The sequence below is a fragment of the Somniosus microcephalus genome, unplaced genomic scaffold, assembly GCF_052327205.1.
Source record: "Somniosus microcephalus isolate GS21.2 unplaced genomic scaffold, FLI_Smic_1.0 unresolved_chr1, whole genome shotgun sequence".
In the NCBI taxonomy this organism is placed as follows: Eukaryota; Metazoa; Chordata; class Chondrichthyes; order Squaliformes; family Somniosidae; genus Somniosus; species Somniosus microcephalus.
This window is the reverse complement of record NW_028225179.1, coordinates 134,292,643-134,310,666: the sequence shown is the minus strand read 5'-3', so window position 1 is coordinate 134,310,666 and position 18,024 is coordinate 134,292,643. Positions and strand designations below refer to the sequence as shown.

The 18,024-nt window shown below is 46.9% G+C and overlaps 1 protein-coding gene across 2 annotated transcripts; it reads left to right on the top strand.

Annotated features, from left to right (window-relative positions):
- Positions 1–9,669: 9,669 nt before the first annotated feature.
- Positions 9,670–13,614, top strand: LOC147095900 (zinc-binding protein A33-like). 2 transcript variants are annotated; one of them, XM_085974890.1, is made up of 7 exons: positions 9,670–9,770; positions 9,847–10,312; positions 10,403–10,498; positions 10,591–10,824; positions 11,589–11,611; positions 11,711–11,826; positions 12,894–13,614. In XM_085974890.1, exons 1-7 carry the CDS (start codon positions 9,670–9,672, stop codon positions 13,442–13,444), a joined length of 1,587 nt encoding a protein of 528 aa, XP_085831016.1. In that variant the 3' UTR covers positions 13,445–13,614. The 2 variants fall into 2 exon arrangements, with proteins under 2 accessions (XP_085831016.1, XP_085831014.1); XM_085974888.1 differs by lacking the exon at positions 9,670–9,770 and having other exon boundaries at positions 9,834–10,312.
- Positions 13,615–18,024: the final 4,410 nt, after the last annotated feature.

Here is an 18,024-nt window from a genome sequence, read left to right as displayed (position 1 = left end):
AGACAAAAATTGACACTAAGCCAACGGAGGAGATAACAAGACTGGTGATCAAACTCTTGGTCAAAGAGGTAGGTTTTAATCAGCATCTTAAAGCAGAGAGAGGTAGAGGCGGAGAGGTTTGGGGGAGAGATTTCCAGAGCTTAGGGCCTAGATTTAGGTGTCAGCCGTGACTCAGTGGGTAGCATGCTCACATTTGAGTCAGAAGGTTGTAGGTTCGATTCCCACTCCAGGGACTTGAGCACAATATCTAGGCTGACACTCCAGTGGAGTACTGAGGGAGCGCTGCACTGTCGGAGGTGCCGTCTGTTGGATGAGGCGTTAAACTGAGGCCCTGTCTGCTCTCTCAGGCGGAAGTAGAAGATCTCACGGCATTATTTCAAAGAGCTGGGGAGTTCTCCCTCAACCAACATCGCTGATTGTCTGATGATTATCACATTACCGTTTGTGGGAGCTTGCTGTGCGCAAAATTGGCTGCTGCATTTTCCGACATTACAACAGTGACTACACTTCAAAAGTACTTCATTGGCTGTAAAGCACTTTGGAACGTTCTGGGCTGGTGAAAGGCGCTATATAAATGCAAATTATTTCCTTTAGACGGCTGAAGGCAAGGCCACCAATGGTGGGGTGAAGGAAGCGGAGGGAATGTTAAACTTCAACCTAAAGCTGTTAAATGGAATTCAGCAACATCGGCTCTGTTGGGAATGTCCGCAATTGAACTTTAAAAAAAACCTTAATCTTTTCAAACTATTTTATTCATCACTGGACAGCAACTGTCGGCCTTTATACAAAATACACCGAGCACAGCCGTCACTCACCAGAGCCGGGCTTGTAAATGTCGACGATGTCTACTTCCAGTTCGGCTTCTGGAATGGACTCCACCATTTTCTCCTGCATGACCTTCTTCCTTCGCTCGATCTCCTCTCGGCTCTCTTTATCGAAATGCAGCCGGAACCTGAGCAACACAGACAAGGGCGGGGGGGGGGGATGTACTGAGCTGAGAGAAGACTTTTTTACACAACAGTCTTAGACGGACAGTAAGTAGACCGCGTGTGGCGGAGTTGATCGGTAAATGGGGGCCTCAGTTTCTGATTTATAGCACAGTCCCGCTCTGAGGTGTCTGCTGCTGGCTCCTGGACTCAACCAGTGAGGAGGACAATAAAAAAGAATTGCAACTGATTTTGAAGGAAGGAAGTGGATAGAAGTTCACACCTACAGCGACAGATTGGAGTTATACTGCACCCGACAACAAGGTGATTTGAGACAAGCTCGTGCAAAGAGATGGTGGTGGGGAGGGCGGGGGGGGGAGGGGGTGGGGGGAGATCTTGAGTCAGTTGACTTTAGTGCATGCTGAAGTCAGATTGGGACCTGAAGGTTCACGATTACATCTTTAGCAATTTCAGGAAATGCCGCTACGAGATCGCACTCCTTCGCGGCCCCGTAAGGCTGGTTTTTACAATGAAGAATGCACAAGGACAGAGGCGGCAGTACGAGAGAAAGGAAATGAAAAATGTCACTGCGAGATGAACTGGCTGGTTGGTCCACCAACATGCCTGGGGACACACCTCAAGCGAGCTCCCAATCTCCCCAGGGGACAGGGTTGATGAAGAGAAAGGGGAATAGAAACTGTATGTTATAGGAGACATTCCCCCTCCCCAGCCAACTCTTGCCCCTCCTTGTGCCCAGGTCAGAACCGGACTAACACAATCAATCTGCCAACTCCCTGTCCGCAAAATGGTGGTCAGCATGGAATCATACAGCACCGAGGGAGGCCATTTGACCCATCGTGCCTGTGTCAGCTCTATGATAGAGCTATCAATTAATCCCAACCCCACCCCTGCCCTTCCCCCATAGCCCTGTGAATATTTTATCCTTCAAGTATTTATCCAATTCCCCTTTCGAACGTTTCTACTGAATCTGCTTCCACCGTCCTTTCAGGCAGTGCATTCCAGATCACAACAACTCGCTGCGTAAAAAAATCTTCTCATTTCCCCCCGCCCCCACCCCAGGTTCTTTCAGTAATGCCAAACCCATTGGCTCAATAATCAGGAGGCAAACTCTTAAAAACCATGAGATTTGGTAAGAAATCATGAGTTGCTATTTCCCCCCCAAACAGAAACCAATATAGATTGACAGTTGGTTTATAAACCTCATTAGCGGCTTTATTTAATCTCTAACAGGTCACAGCTCTTCACAAAAACTAGATTACTGCATCTGGAAATGGTTTACAAAAAACAGTTTAAAAATCCTACCCATTATTACCACCCCTCACCTGGTGCCCAACACAACCACCTCACAATGCAGTCACTACAGCTGCCAACCAAAGGTATTCAGCCCATTAAAGCTCATCCCTCTGGAACCCCAGCCTGTCCATCCAACTTTAATTTGAACTATAAAATCAGCAGTGATGGAGACTATTTACTCCATTGTGCCATATTATGCTGCTCACCTTTCAATTGGAGTTATTCTAATCCCATTTCCTTTAGCCAAATGATTTTATATTCCTTCCTTTTCAAATACTTATCCAATTTCCTTCTAAGTAATGTTACAGTGACTATCTCAATAGCCACTTGTGGTAAAGCACCAAATGTTCCAACAACCCTGTGTGAAAACATTTCTAACTTTGTCTTTGATACTAATCATGACGATTGTTACCAATTCACCAATCAATCTTTCAGTATTTACGCTCTCAAAACTTTGAAAACCCTTTATTAGATTCCTCTTTAACCTGGAGTGAGAAACCACCAATTTATTTGAAGCAAGTACATGGCAGCACATTACAGTACCCAAGAGTCTGGGCTCCTCCCTCACACGGCTCAGCACTCAGTGCTCCTGGGGGTCAGGACCAGCCGGTCTCTCCATAATACTGCACTCTCCATAAACTGGATTAATTTAAGGCTTCAATACTTGACTTAGTTCCCCTCTGACTGTAAAATACGTTTCACGATAGAGTTACATAGAATGTACGGCACAGAAACAGGCCATTCGGCCCAACAGGCCCATGCTGGTGTTTATGCTACACATGAGCCTCCTCCCACCTTATCCGCCTATGTAAAGACGGCACCTCCGACAGTGTAGCACTCCCTCAGTACTGTACTGGGAGTGTCAGCCTAGATTTTGTGTCCAAGTCTTTGGAGTGGGACTTGGACCCACAACCTTCTGACTCAGAGGCGAAGGTGCTAGTCACTGAGCCACAGCTGACACTGTCTAGGCTGACACTTCAGTACAGCACTGAGGGCCCACCTGCCAGTTCAGGTGGATTCAAGAGATTCCATAGCACCGGTGAGCTCTCCTCGTGTCCTGATGAACACCCAGCTCTCATCCAAACACTGGTTATTTATGGCATTACTAGATGTGCTATATTTTATTTAAGGAATAGAAAGATATATTGATAGGGAAAGATAAAGTACAGAGTGAGAGAAGGTTAGTGTGGAGTGTGAACACCGGCAGGGATCAATTGGGCCGAATGGCCTCATTCGGTACTGTAAATTCTATTTAATTGCACAAATATTGCGTTTCCAGACTCAACTGACATTAGAAAGGTGCAGAACTATTGCTGAGCATTTTCCATAGTTCGGGTGGATGTAGTATTAAAGTTTCACCGTTAAAGGCTTCACTGAAAACCTAGCAGCAGTCAGGATCCGCCCTTCCCTTGCTGGGAGAGAGGCAAAGATCCTTCGGTTTTCCTCACCTGTTCGGGTCGTATCCCTGTTCTCCCGCTTTCCATGGTGTCGGCTGCTGATTGATTTCCCACCTACAAGGAGAACGACTCGCTGTCCGACGTGTCCGTCTGCTCCTTGTGGCGGTGGTGACTCCCGCTCCGGCTGTGGGAGCTACGACCTCCCGCCATCGGGTAAAGCTGAAAGAGATTGTCGAGGCCCCGCGAGCTGGTCATTGTGTGAGTGACAAGTGAGGCGCCGCGGACAGAGACACCAGAATAGCCTGTTGTCCCAATCTGCGAGCTCCGCCCTCAACAATAACTGGCATTTATACAGCACCATTCACACAGTAAAACATCCCAAGGAGCTTCACAGGAGCGATTATCAGACATACATTGGAGACCAGACCATATATGGAGATATTAGGACAAGTGGCCAAAAGCTTGGTCAAAGAGGTAGGTTTTAAGGAGCGTCTTAAAGGAGGAGAGAGAGCGGTAGAAAGGTTTAGGGAGGGAATGTCAGAGCTTAGGCCCCAGGCAGCCGAAGGCATGGCTGCCAATGGTGGGGCGATAAAAATCGGGGAAGGGCAAGAGGCCAGAATTGGAGGAGCGCAGAAATGTCTGAGGGATTTGAAAGCAAGGATGAGAGTAGTGTGGAAATATCTAATCACCTGCCCACAGAATCTTGGTTTGATGTAGAGAAAGAAAGAAACTGACATTTCTGCAGCACCTTTCATGACCTCAAAATGTCCGAAACACTTTCCAGCCAATGAAGTACTTCTGAAGTGTCGTCACAGTTGCAGGAAACGCGGCAGCCAGGACACCGGGGTGAACTCACCTGCTCTTCAAAATAGAGCCATGGGATCTTTTACTTACACCTGAGAGGGCAGACAGGCCCTCGGTATAATGGCCTCCATATTAACCCAGAGCTGAGAACGGGGGGGGGGGGGGGGGGTGCGCTGGTGGTGGCACTGCAGTGAGCACCGGGCCCTCAACATCGCCACAGGAAGAAGTATTTGAATTTTGCTTCTGTGTTTGGTGTCTCCACCGCTCCACAGAGAGGAAAGGTTGCCCTCGTTTCACAGATGCTGCCCTTGATGTCCTGCTCCGTGCTGGAAGGGCCAGGAGGGAGGTGCTGTTCCCCGCTGGTGTAAATAAGAAAACTGCTGCCATCACGGAGAAGGCCTGGGTTGAGTCAGCAGAAGAAGTGAGCAGCAGAAGTGTGACCATGAGGTCCTGGATTTAGTGCCACAAAGTCACTTTCTCATTATATGGCCTGTCTTGGTTGTGTTTTTGTTTGTGTATCCAGGACCAGAACAGATCGCCAGGACCGCGGGAGCCTGTCCCCATCCCGGATAATGTCAGCAATATATCAATCATTACTTCGCTCACTTTCTGAACGATACAAAAATTACAGAGCTGCAGCCAATTCTGGCAAAAATTCCTTCCGGGCCCATCACAGGTGTGGGGTAGAAATGTGTCTTCAATTAACCTGAATATTGGGCGAGGTGTATAACAGGCGGTCCAGGTGATGCCGCGCATTTTGCACTGCCGCTCAAGTTAAATTGGTCCCCACTGGGTGTTATCCGGAATAATTTACTCTCACCTTCTGTATACAGAGATCGCCGTGTTCTCCAGGAATCCATCGAACATTCTGATCTAGTATTTAACTTTATTCAAAATGGAGACTTAGAATTGAGTGCAATGACTTATTTTAGTGGTATACTGCTGGCATCTGGTCAAATACATGAAGTATTTACAAATGATAAGATGTACAGCTGCAAAATCAGCCCTCTAATAAAGGGCAGTCGGTTATTTGCCTGCAGACACACTTTATGTTTTAGCTCAAGTTTCCTGCTTTAACTTCGGAGGAAAATCGGTGCAAACCCCGGAGAAACGGCGTAAACGGCCGTACAACTTAGGGCGGGAGATTGGGAGAAACCCCATTTAAAATTTACATCATGACTTTCCTGGTTTGACGCTAATTATAAAGTACGGAGGCCTGGGATTCAGGATAGATTTCCTCGCTGGAACTTAGCATCATAAGAACCTGTTTAATGACGAGATTGATGTTCCTGCAATGCCACTCAACCTCACTGATCCAGAAAGGAAACAATTTAAACTGTGGAGTCTCATTCATTCAGGTAGTAAAATGTTGTTAGAGGTTTATAAAATTTACAATTTCAATTGTTAAAATGTTTTTCTTACTTTACCTTTCTGTATCTTTTTTCTATCTCTTAATCCAATCTTTCTTTCCCTCTCTCTATTTCTCTTTCTGTGCCTGATTTGACTCTAATTCACCCCATTTCCTTCTCTGTTGTTCCTCTGCTTCTTTCTCAATTCTTAAATCTCATTGGTTAATTAGATAGACTGTTGGTCCCGTCATTGACCCAGGTCCCAGATGCCCCGCTGTCCTCGCCGTACTGTTAACAGTCCGCACTTCCAGCAAACATTTCTTGAGCTGAAGGGCGAGGGAAAAAGTCGACCAAACGGGACAAACCGTGAGATGCCCCCCTCCAGCAAATTCTGGACCATTAGGTCCCAGTTCTTATTTTCAGTTCTGCAGTGTCGGCCTGTATTCGTGTGCATGGAAGTGTCTGTGTTCTGTGGTATTCCGGTAAGCGTGTCACCCATTGTATAGAGGTAGACATGTCATGCCTGCTGCACGGCTGAATGGGCCTCATTGGGAAGAATATATGAATAGTCTGAGCTGTGATTTGCTAGGAAATGGACATGTTTATTTGCAACACCAAAAGCTCAGATTGGTCCCCTTGGATGACAAGTCCTGATTGCTGATTGGTCCTCTTGGAGGATAAGACACACCCAGCAGTTTCTCTGGAATGTGTAATTAGATCCTCCCTGCCTACGTAATCAGTTACTTTGCAAAGTGTAATTCGAGCCATTCTGACCGCCTACTCCAGACAGAACAGAGCTCACTTGGAACAGAGAGGGCTCACCCTCGCGGGCTAAGACCTTCTCCAACCCGCAGACAAGTTCCTGCCCCCTCTGCCCAAGTGCCTGACCTACTCCCCACCCCCTCGCCCAAGTTTCTGATATACTTCCCCCGTCGCCCAAGTTCCTGACCTACTCCCCCCTCGCCCAAGTTTCAAACCTTCTCCCTCCGAGTTCCTGACCTTCCTCCCCCTGCCCACGTTTCTGACCTTTTCCCTCCCTACCCGGCATCCTGACCTTCCCTGCCCAAGTGCCTCACGCATCCCCGATTCATTACTTTCTCCACCCAACAAGTTCCTGACCTCCCCCATAGATGGGGCATCGTGTGTGGGTCACGGATTGTTAACAGGTTTATTAGATATGAAGTGAATAGTGACAGTGTCGTGACTTCCGTATTTCGTCCAGTCCAATGATGTCACTTGCCACACTCGCACCGAGTTTTCCGAGAATTCAACCAGGTCTAGGGGGAGGAGATGGAGAACATGGTGCGGGTGTAAAGAGGGTGGGGTTGGAAGAACCTGACCCGTCTGACCATCTGGATCCCGTTCTTCCCCCATCCCCGCTGTGCTCTCCGTACTCTTTACCCACCCCCAGAGTGCCTGACCTCCTCTCTCTCTCTGATTCCCTATTTCCCTCCGATTCCTCCTCTCACTCTCGCCCTCCGATTACTTCTCTCTCTATCTCTCTCCCCCTCCGTTCCGCCCTCTCTCTCTCTCTCTCTCTCCCCCTCCTGCTGTCTCTCTCTATCTCTCTCCCCCTCTCTCTGTCTCTCTCTCCCCCTCCGATCTCCCATCCCCCCTCTCTCTCTCTCTCTCTCTCCCCCTCCTGCTCTCTCTCTCTCTATCTCTCTCCCCCCCTCTCTCTGTCACTCTCTGTCTCTCTCTCCCCCTCCGATCTCCCACCCCCCTCTCTCTCTCTCCCCCTCCGATTCCCTCTCTCTCTGTCTCTCTCTGTCTCTCTCTCCCCCTCTCACTCTGTCTCTCTCTCCCCCGCCGATTCTCTCTCTCTCTCTCTGTCTCTCTCTCCCCCTCTCTCTCTGTCTCTCTCTCTCTCTCTCTCTCTCTCCCCCTCTCTCTCTGCCCCTCTCTCTCTCTCTCTCTCTCTCCCCCTCAGATTCCGATGGAGAGAGTTCCCGATTTCCACTACCCTTTGTGTGACGAAGTGTTTCCTGACATCACCCCAGAATGGCCGAGCTCTAATTTGAAGGTCAGGCCCATGTATTCTGGACTCCCCACCAGAGGAAATAGTTTCTAGCTTCCTATCAAATCATTTAATCATCTTAAACATCTCAATTAGTTCACCTCTAAATCTTCTATAATCGACAGAATACAAGCCCAGTCTGTACAACCTGTCCTCATAATTTAACCCTTTTAGCCCCAGTACCATATGGTGAATCTGCACTGCAACCCCTCCAACTCCAATATATCCTCCCTGAGGGGCGATGCCCAGAACTGAAGGCAGTATTCCAGGTGGGAGGTTATGGAGCAACAGGAACCCATCTAAAGAACATTTGACTCCGAGTCGAGAAAATTATTCTAACCTGAGAGGGACTATTATTATTTTTGTTCATTCCCGGATGTGGGCATTGCTGACAAGGCCGGCATTTATTGCCCATCTCTAGCCCGGGAATCCATACAGAACGGCATCGGTACGATGGGCCGAGTGGCCTCCTTCTGTGCTGTGATTCGATGATTGGATGAACTGTTTGCTTCTGTCCCCCGCCTGTCAGACCCGAAGGGTCAGTGCCAAGACCAGGGCTGCTCACTCTGTACCTGAGCGGCTGGATATTGTCAACACTCCCCGAAAACTCTCCCCTCGCTTTTTAAAATGTTCTTTTGGGTTCATTCTTACTGAAATGTGTGTCGATCTTTAGATGAAACGGCTCAATGTTTAACAATAACACAGATATCCTGCATTGTAGCCCAGGACAGCCGAGGGGAGCATTCTCCGTCTTCCCTTTGTGTGAATGGGATTCCGGGTCAGACCACAATCGTGAATCAAAGCAGGGCCAACTGCAATGCTCAGATTTATATAGCAATAAATAAATAGATGGATACTATTCTGAAATGGATACGGGAACGAATTATTCAAAATTTATACCAGTTGAATTAATTTAGCTCTGATGCTGTTGTCTTGTTTCTCGCACAGACTGGTTTACAATCAGAATTTGTGTTTGATTTGTGGTAAATCTGTAAACGGGCTCAGTGACACATTTCAAAAGCAGATTCAGAGACTCCCCTGAGTTGAACAGACCCATCGCCCTGCGGCTAAGAACTAGGGAGAAAATCGCCCAAAACATTGGCTCACACTCGGTCCCGCTCGGTTGATGCAGAGTGGATTGTTCCGCAATGTACTTGGCAGATAATTGTGGCGGATCCGGTTGTAAGGAGCTCACACCAGGATCTGCACCATTGAAGAGAGGGGGATACAGTCATTCGGGGTTTAATGGGGGCAGTCGCCAGCTGAAGGAAGCAAACACCAACATCTGCACGGATAACGGTGGCTGCTCAGATCAACATCTGCGCGGATAAAGAGAGGGGCTTTAGGGATTGGATAGTTGGAGGCCTGTACAAGCGCTCCTGTAGCGCGGCCGTGCCCGGGCACCGCCAGCTGCAGTGAGAATTGAGCACAAGAATGTGTTTCCACAGTTAGGAGGCTGCCTTCTTCCCCACACCCGATGCGCCCTCCTCCCCGGGAATTCAGCGAGACTCCGCCCAGTCCGCCCACCTCTCACTTTCAAATTGCCCGGGCCTGAAATATGACCAGAGGTGGCTCCAAACTTCAAATCCGGGCCAACATATGGAGCAACATAACGGCACATCCCTCCAAAACCTCATATTAAATCAATAAACTCTAATAAAAGGCATATCAATGGATGAATGTTATCAAACCCAGGATAATTATCACAGTTTCTGACATCTTCACATCATCTGCAAAACATTTGGGTTCAGAGCAATTATTTCTACACCTTTAGAGCGAGTTTCCTGGCTCCAGACAACACTAAACTGATGCACGGAGTCAGTCGGTTTGTTTAATGCGGCCCTTCACTGTACAGAAAGCAAATGTGCGGTTTTCCCGCAACAAAAGCTTTTTCAGGAAACCTACAAAAATCCTTGGTTGAGAAATATTGTCCAACAGCGACACCTATTGACGGGATCCGGCTGGAGTTTAAAGGAGGAATTTAATTCTCCGGTATTGCAGCGAACTTGCTCGGGAAATCGCTGAGCCGAAGGTGTTCGGGAGCTCGGGAATATCGAAACTGAAAGCGGGTTGAATCAGGAAGTGCTGAGCGTGAACATGGCTTCCAGGCAGCAGCCGGAGAGTTGGACCGAGGAGGCAACTTGTCCCATTTGTCTTGAATTCTTCACCGATCCGGTTTCACTGGAGTGTGGGCACAACTTCTGCCGCTCCTGTATCACACGGTGTTGGGAAAAGGAGAGAAACTCCTGCCCGGAATGTAGAGAGGAGTTTCCGGAAAGAAACCTCAGGACCAGTCGGGCCTTAGCCAGTCTGGCGGAGAAAGCTCGAAAATTAAACCTGGATCCGAAAGAGAAGGAAAATAAACTTCACTGTGAGGAACATCAGGAAGAACTGAAGCTGTTTTGTGAAACTGACAAGAAACTGATCTGTTACACTTGTATCGTTGCGCGGGAACACAAATCCCACAACTTCATGTCGATTAAAGAAGCTGTTGAAATCTACAAGGTAAAATGGAACAGATTTTATCACCTGGTTATTTTATCACTTTTCCATAGTCCAGCCCTTTGATTCTGTGATTTTCTCTCCCAATCCCAGGATCAGCTGAAATCCTCTTTAGAATCTCTCACAGAGAACAAATCGGCGGTTCTGGAAACGGAACTGAACCAGAAACGGCGGATTTCCGAAGTTAGGGTGAGGTCTCCCCGTGCTCATTTTCTGGATTCTCGGTTAGTTTTGTTCCCTCTATCGCGGTACATGATTACTTTTGACATTTCATTTGGTAGGGGCAGTCGAGCAGTCTGCAAACCCGCATCACATCCGAGTTTGCTGAAATGCACCAGATTCTGACTGAGAAAGAGCAGCAGTTAATCGGAGATCTCAGGGGAGAAGAGCAGAGGATTGTGGAAACAATGGAGAAAAACCTTCGAGAAATTCAAGAGAATTTAAATTCTGTTCAGGAGAAGCTGTCAAAGTTGCAGAAACAGATGGAGCAACAAGACGCGCTGACATTTCTGAAGGTGAGGATTATATTGCAGGTTAGTTGCAGATAAAGCGATGACAAGGTTGAAATAAATGCAGCATTTGCTGAAAAATTCGAAACTGATTTAAACCGAGTGTTTTGTCTATTCCGGGGCGGATCTGCTGTTGTGACTGAACTAACCGGCTCCCACACTGTCTGCAGGATCCGCGATCGTGTTGCCCTGATCTTATACTTAGGTTGTAATTATTTCTGTGTCCCCAAGAGGTGAATATTCTCCTGGTTCTCACATTACAATCCAGTTCCAGTTCCATTGTGGGAGTGTGTGGGTGTGTCTGGAGCGGTGGGTGTGAGAGTCACTGTGTCTCTGATTGAGACTGGTGTTCAGTTCCAGTTACACTGTGTGAGTGTGTGGGTGTGTTGGGTGCGGTGGGTGTGAGAGTCACTGTGTCTCTGAGTGAGACTGGTGTTCAGTTCCAGTTACATTGTGTGAGTGTGTGGGTGTGTCTGGTGCGGTGGGTGTGAGAGTCACTGTGTCTCTGAGTGAGACTGGTGTTCAGTTCCAGAACCTGACCACACAAATCAGATTTTCCAACTGCATCCTCTTTCTATCAGACGCTTTTAATAATTTTTGGTGAAATTTCTGCTGCCTGGTTTTCAAATATATCCTCTTTCTATCTGCGCGGTCCCGGCAGAGAGAATTCGGAATTCTCAGCATCTTGTCACAATGTGGGTGTAATTTCTGCTGTCCGGATATAGACGGTCAGTCTCCGTCAACTCAGATTTGTGTTTTATTGGTTTCAGGAGGAAACGTGTCAGGAGAGGAGGTAGGGCACACTCTTTACTGAAACTCTGCACAATTTAGTAAAATAACTCAGCAAAGAGTTTAAGGTCAATTCATAATATCAACTGTTTAATATTTACAGGACTGGTGAGGACTATTATAAACCATCATTAGCAGATGGCAAGCTGTCGATCGGAAAGTTCAACGGCCCTTTACAGTACACAGCGTGGAGAGAAATGATAGACGCCATTAACCCCGGTAAAACTCTTATATTCCTTTTCCTGATTTATCAATCCAGATGAGAGGAGCCTAAACCGGCTCCCAAACCCCAGATTAAATGATCACTGATGTCCGTGTCTAATCTGGAGGTCAGGACCTTGGCCAATATTTTAAAGTCAGCATTAAGGAGTGAGTACAGTGTCCGCTGGGAGCTTGTCCTGTTTGGAGTGAAGAGCACAGTCTGGGTCTCCACTCCTGGTTCCTGTGCTGTCCATAGGTGGGGCGAGTGTGAAAATTGCTGATGCGGGGACTCCTCATTCGGGACACTGAACTGAAGCATCACTTTGGGTTGTCCTCTTAATTAATTTTCATTAGGATGGAGCGGCCTCCTTCTCCAGGAATGTATGTCTCCAGCGTAATGGGGAGGTTGCTGGTGATTAGTGTGACTGTCCTCTGCTCTTGGCTGAGGAGAAGGCGGCCAGCATTTGTCCCACCCACTCACTCATAAACCTGGTGTGTTCTGAGGGCGATGAGTAGGGTCTCCTGTAGGAATGCCGCTTCCACCTGGCCTGTTATGTCGATCAGTTTAGTTTTGTCTGATTGTGTGTTGGAGTCTATTGAGATTTATGGATATCATGATGTCGGTTTTTTATAAAGTTAGTTTCCCTTCTCCTCTGGGTTCTCTCTTCCCCTCTGCAGCAGTTCCCATTCTTTTGCTTCCTTTGCCCTTTTTCCCTTCCCTTCTCTCTTTCCTTCCGGTGTCTTTACCTTTCCCCCTCTTCCGTTTGGAAGCCCCGCCGTAGCCTCTGGCGCCGATTCCTTGTGTGTTTCTGAAGGTCCCTGGGTCACTCTGCAGCCGCTGAGAACTGCAGGGGACCGGGGGCCGCAGAGTTCCTGGTCGGATCGCAGTGGGCAGCAGAGGTCAGAGCGACCCCAGGAGCGTAAACCCCCGGGTCAGAGCAGATTCCAATAACAGAACCTGGAGCTCTTTAAAAACACCGCAGTTCCCGGGAATCCCCGAATGGTCATTTTAAAAAGGGAAAGTGTTTGAATAAATCACAGCAACAAACTAAACCGCTCACTGTGTTATTGTAACTTTCCCCCAGCTCCAGCCTCTCTGACTCTGGATCTGAACACAGTGAATCCCCGGCTCATCGTGTCTGAGGACCGGACCAGTGTGAGAGACGGAGACACATGGCAGGAGCTCCCTGACACCCCGGAGAGGTTTGATTCCTATCTCTTTGTCCTGGGATCGGAGGGATTCACATCAGGGAGACACTACTGGGAGGTGGAGGTGGGGAACAAGACACGGTGGGGTCTGGGAGTGGCCCGAGAGTCTGTCGACAGGAAACGGAGAATCTCACTGACACCCGAGGCCGGATACTGGATTGTGTGGCTGCTGTCTGGAAGTGGCTATGTTGCCGGCACCTCCCCCTCACAGACCCCCCTCACCCCGAGTGGGGATCCCCGGAAGATCGGGGTGTTCCTGGACTATGAGGGCGGACAGATGTCATTTTACAATGCGGACAACATGTCCCATCTCCACACCTTCACCCTCACTTTCACTGAGAGACTCTTTCCCTTCTTCTGTCCGGGACTGAGTGAGGGCGGGAAAAACTCCGCCCCGCTGACAATCTGCAGGGTGAAAGGTCACTAACAGCTCCATCCCATAATTTCACACCGCCTACCTGCCTCCTGCCAGCTGCAAACTGATGGGCGTCGGTCTCAGTCACAGGTGGTGCGGATGGTCCCAATGTCACCTGAGGTCAGGGCGGCTACAACCGAGTGACAATGACTTGTTGGTGATATTTGTTTGTTTAATCGGTACAGTGGAACAAACTCCTGGAAACTGCTCCAGAGACACCTCTAAAGTTAAATTTAAAAACCTCAAAAACATCGAGAATCATCGGGGCCCAGAGACAGAGAGAATTTAAACATGGGCAGAAATACACCAAGGGAACCACAGACTCAAGATGGGAAGAAAAGGTAAAGAGGGGCAGGAGAGAGGAACTAGGGTGAGATAGAACACCAGTGGGAAGTACATGACAAAGAGGACCATCCGAGACACGGCAAATTAAATAATACCCGAGGGAAGGAAAAAGTAAAAGGGGACACTAGATAAGGAGCAAAATCAAAAAGGAACAAAGGGTTTTAAAATCAGTTAAACTAAATAAAAATAAAGACTTGCATTTATATAGCGCCTTTCACGACCTCAGGACGTCCCAAAGCGCTTTACAGCCATTGAAGTAGTTTTGAAGTGCAGTCGCTGTTGTAATGTAGGAAAGGGGGCAATGGGAGAAATATAAGAAAGGGAAACTGCCGAGAGAAGGTTGATGAAGATGCACACCATGAGATGTGTTTGTTGTGGGATGGTCACAAATGAGGGAGCCCCAGATACAATAGAGGGAGGAAGAGATGTGAAAACAGTGTGTTAATCAGTAACCTTACAGTAAGACTTATGGCCTTAGAGAGCAAGGAACATGAACTTACAATGTAGAGTAATAAGGAGCTGAGAGCACAGCAGAGTGAGCTGGTAATGGAGTGAGCTGGGGACAGAGTGAGGACTTGGACAATGGGAATTTGGTGGGAGTGGGAATTCGGTGTAGAGGTGGTAGGATCTGCTAAGTACATTAACTGAGGGACAAAATGTTATTTTTAACTCAATATTAAAACTTTGAAGTTGCACAGGAAAGGATTACTTTGTACATTGTGGAAATGTGAGATTTTGTCTCCCAGCCCGAGATACAGGACAGTTTTAAGTGAGGCATTAGAGAAGACCATACTGGGGGTCAGAGTAGTAGAGGAGACCCCAGTACCTAGAGGAGGAGGGGGGGCCTCTGTTACAAAGGGGGCCAGAAATCATGGTCAGGTAGAAGAAAGTTAATGGAGGAATTTCAAGTGTGGTATTTCCTGAAATACTACCTGTGCCACGTGCTAGTGAGGAGACGGAGGGTAAATAGGCAGACCAACTTGGGCTTTGGTGTAAGGAATCAGTGTTTCCGTTCCTCAAACAGTGGGACACACAGAATCATAGACAGAGGAGGTCAGTCGACCCATCGTGCCTGTGCCGGCTCTTTGGTAGAGTTATCCAATTAGTCCCACTGCCCCGCTCTTTCCCCATCGCCCTTTAATGTATTTCCATTAAAGTATTTATACAATTCCCTTTTAAAAGTTACTGTTGAATCTGATTCCTCCACCCTTTCAGACAGTGCTTTCCAGAATACGATAACTTGATGCGTAATATTTTCCCCCTCATGTCACGTCTGGTTCTTTAGCCAATCACCTTAAATCTGTGTCCTCTGGTTACCGACCCTTCTGCCACTGGAAACAGTTTCTCCTTATTTACTCTATGAAAACCGTTCATGATTTTGAACACCTCTATCAAATCCCCTCTTAACCTTCTCTGCTCTAAGGAGAATAACACCAGCTTCTCCAGTCTCTCCACATAACTGAAGTCCTTCATCCCTGGTACCATTCTAGTAAATCTCTTCTGCACCCTCTGTAAGGTCTTGACATCCTTCCTAAAGTGTGGTGCCCAGAATTGAACACAGTGCTCCAGCTGAGGCCTAACCAGTGTTTTGTAAAGGTTTAGCACAACCTCCTTGCTTCTGTAATCTATGCCTGTATTAATAAAACCAAGGATCCCGTATGCTTTTACAACAGCCTTCGCAACTTGTCCTGCCACCTTCAATGATTTATTTACACACACCCCAGGTCGTTGTGTTGCTGCAGCCCCTTTATAATTGTAGCATTTAGTTTGTATTGCCTCTCCTTATTCTTCCCACCAAAATCTATCACTTCACTCTTCTCTGAGTTAATCTTCACCTGTCCTTGTTCACCAGTCTGTCTATGTCCTCCTGAAGTCTGTTTCTATCCTTCTCATTGCTTTCCACATTTCCAAGTTTTGTGCCATCTGGAAACATTGAAATTATACCCTGTATACCCACGTCTAGGTCATTAATATATAAGAACCTTACAATTGCCATAAGCCTTCTTTTTCTATTTCATTTTAAGCTCTAGCTTTGGATGCCCTTCCTTTCCCCCTTGTAGCAATGTGCCTGCTCTGTACCTGAACCATCTCCTCTTTGAAGGCCTCCCATTGGTCAATTACTGTTTTGCCTACCAATGTTTGATTCCAATCCACCTGGGCCAGATCCCTTTTAAACTCATTAAATTTGGCCCTCCTCCAGTTAAGTATTTTTAGGCTTGATTGTTTCTTGTTCTTTTCCATAACTATTCTCAACTTGTTCATATTATGATCAATATTCCCCAAATGCCGCCCCCACCCACCACCCCTCCTCCCCACCCCACTGAAGCATGCTTCACTTGCCCCACTTCATTCCCCAGAACTAGATCCAGCACTGCTTCCTTCCTCGTTCGGCCAGAAATACATTGACCAAGAAAGATCTCTTGTACACATTTCAGGAAATCCTCCCCCTCTTTGCCCTTTACACTGTTACTATCCCAGTCTATATTAGGGAAATTGAATCATTACTCTATATTTCTTGCATCCATCTGTAATTTGCCTGAAAATATGCTCCTCTATCTCCTTTCCACTACTTTGTGGCCTATCATGGACACTCAATAGCCAGTAATATTAAGTTCCCACTCCTTCCCTTCTTTCACCCAGGTCTCTGATATTGCCACTATTTCACAGTCCCAGGATAGAAATGCTTAAAATGATGAAAGGATGGGACAGGGTAGGTAGAAACAGACGGTTTGCAGTGGTTGAGGGGTCAAGAACAAGAGGCGATAGATCAAAGATTAATGTAATAGATTTAGACCAGGGAGCAGGAGAAACCTCTTTACACACAGAGTCATGAGGCTGTGGAATTCACTTGCAGTGTTAGTGACTGAGGCAGAAACTACGTCAACATTCAAGCTTAGACTGGAGAGAAGAATAAAAAGGGGTTGAAGGGATATGGGAACAGGACGTTTAATGTGAATAGAATTACTGGTTTTGGTGGAGGGTAAATGCTGACATGGACTGGTTCTGTCAACTGGTCTGTGTCCATGTTGTAACTTTTATGTTTTTCTCTGTACACTCACTCAGACTCTGTACACTTGGGATTATGTTGTACTTAAGGTGTGAACCAATGCAACTCATCACTGTACGCAACACTTTTCATTTAACTGCACTTCCATTTACTATCTCCCAATAATTTGTCCTTATTCTTGGGTGGGGAAATAAATAGAGCAAAATTGTATTTGGCATCCACGGGTTAAGTATGTAAAATGCACGTTAGAGAGCTGAATAAATCAATCAGGGACCAGATATCTCCAGATATATTCAGGGAGGGATGGGGAGCGGGTTCTGTCGGTGTCCAGGGAAGGGGGAGACAGGTTGGGGTTTGGGTTGGGGGAATCCTTGGTTAGACCACAGTACTGGCGGAGGTAGGCTGTGCCCTCCCTCTTCACCTGTTCTGTCTCTTTACTGGTCCGCTGTACTTTACCAGAAACTTGTGTTTTAGTTTAATTCAAACTTTCTCTCCGGATGTTTTATGTTTCCCATCTCTGCCATTTTCTCCCTTTTGCCTTAGGGCTCTCGCTGCTTTAGATTTCCTATGACCTTTGTTCATTTTGTGGCCTGCAGTTACTCATTGGTTGCGCTGGTCTTTTCAGCACAATTCGTCTGAATCGGTGTAACCCGTGCAAAAGATCACGGAATTTTAAGCACAAATTACATTCAGCACAAATCAGTCTTCCGCGATCTTTTGCACTGGTTTAAAAAACATTGCGCTAGAAGCAGGCCCCACCCACAAGAATGGCCAGGCCCCCAGGATGAATTAATCACCAGTGGGAGTTTCCACTAATTGTGCTCGTTTGCAGGCCTTCGAGGAGGCTCCAAAAATTAATCTGCTTGTTTTGGGTGCAAGGACATCAATAGGCACTTCTGAAAAAATGTCCACCGTATATTTTTTCTCAATTTACAAATGAACTGACTACTGTACCCCAATATAAATCACACATTAGCTGCATATTTTTAAAGTTATTTTCTGTAAATTAAAATCGGGTTATTCACAGTCATATCCCCTGTAATTGGAGCAAACAGCATTTCTGGTAACAACAATGCGTTCTCAAGTGCCTCAATGGGTGCATTTCAAAAGTGAATTTATTTGAACAGGAATTTTAAATCTTGCACTCCTATCACTGGAAAAGAGTTAATCTGGTCTCCTATGGATATAGGAAAATTATATATTATATGCATATATACATGATAGCATTTACACAAATATA

What these genes read in the sequence shown, in the direction of transcription:
- LOC147095900 (XM_085974890.1), top strand. Translation starts at nt 9,670, where the DNA reads ATGTGCGGTTTTCCCGCAACAAAAGCTTTTTCAGGAAACCTACAAAAA. An exon ending in CCTATTGACGGGATCCGGCT is followed by an intron (nt 9,771 to 9,846) that starts GGAGTTTAAAGG and finishes CGAAGGTGTTCG; the next exon opens with GGAGCTCGGGAATATCGAAA. An exon ending in GGCGGATTTCCGAAGTTAGG is followed by an intron (nt 10,499 to 10,590) that starts GTGAGGTCTCCC and finishes TTCATTTGGTAG; the next exon opens with GGGCAGTCGAGCAGTCTGCA.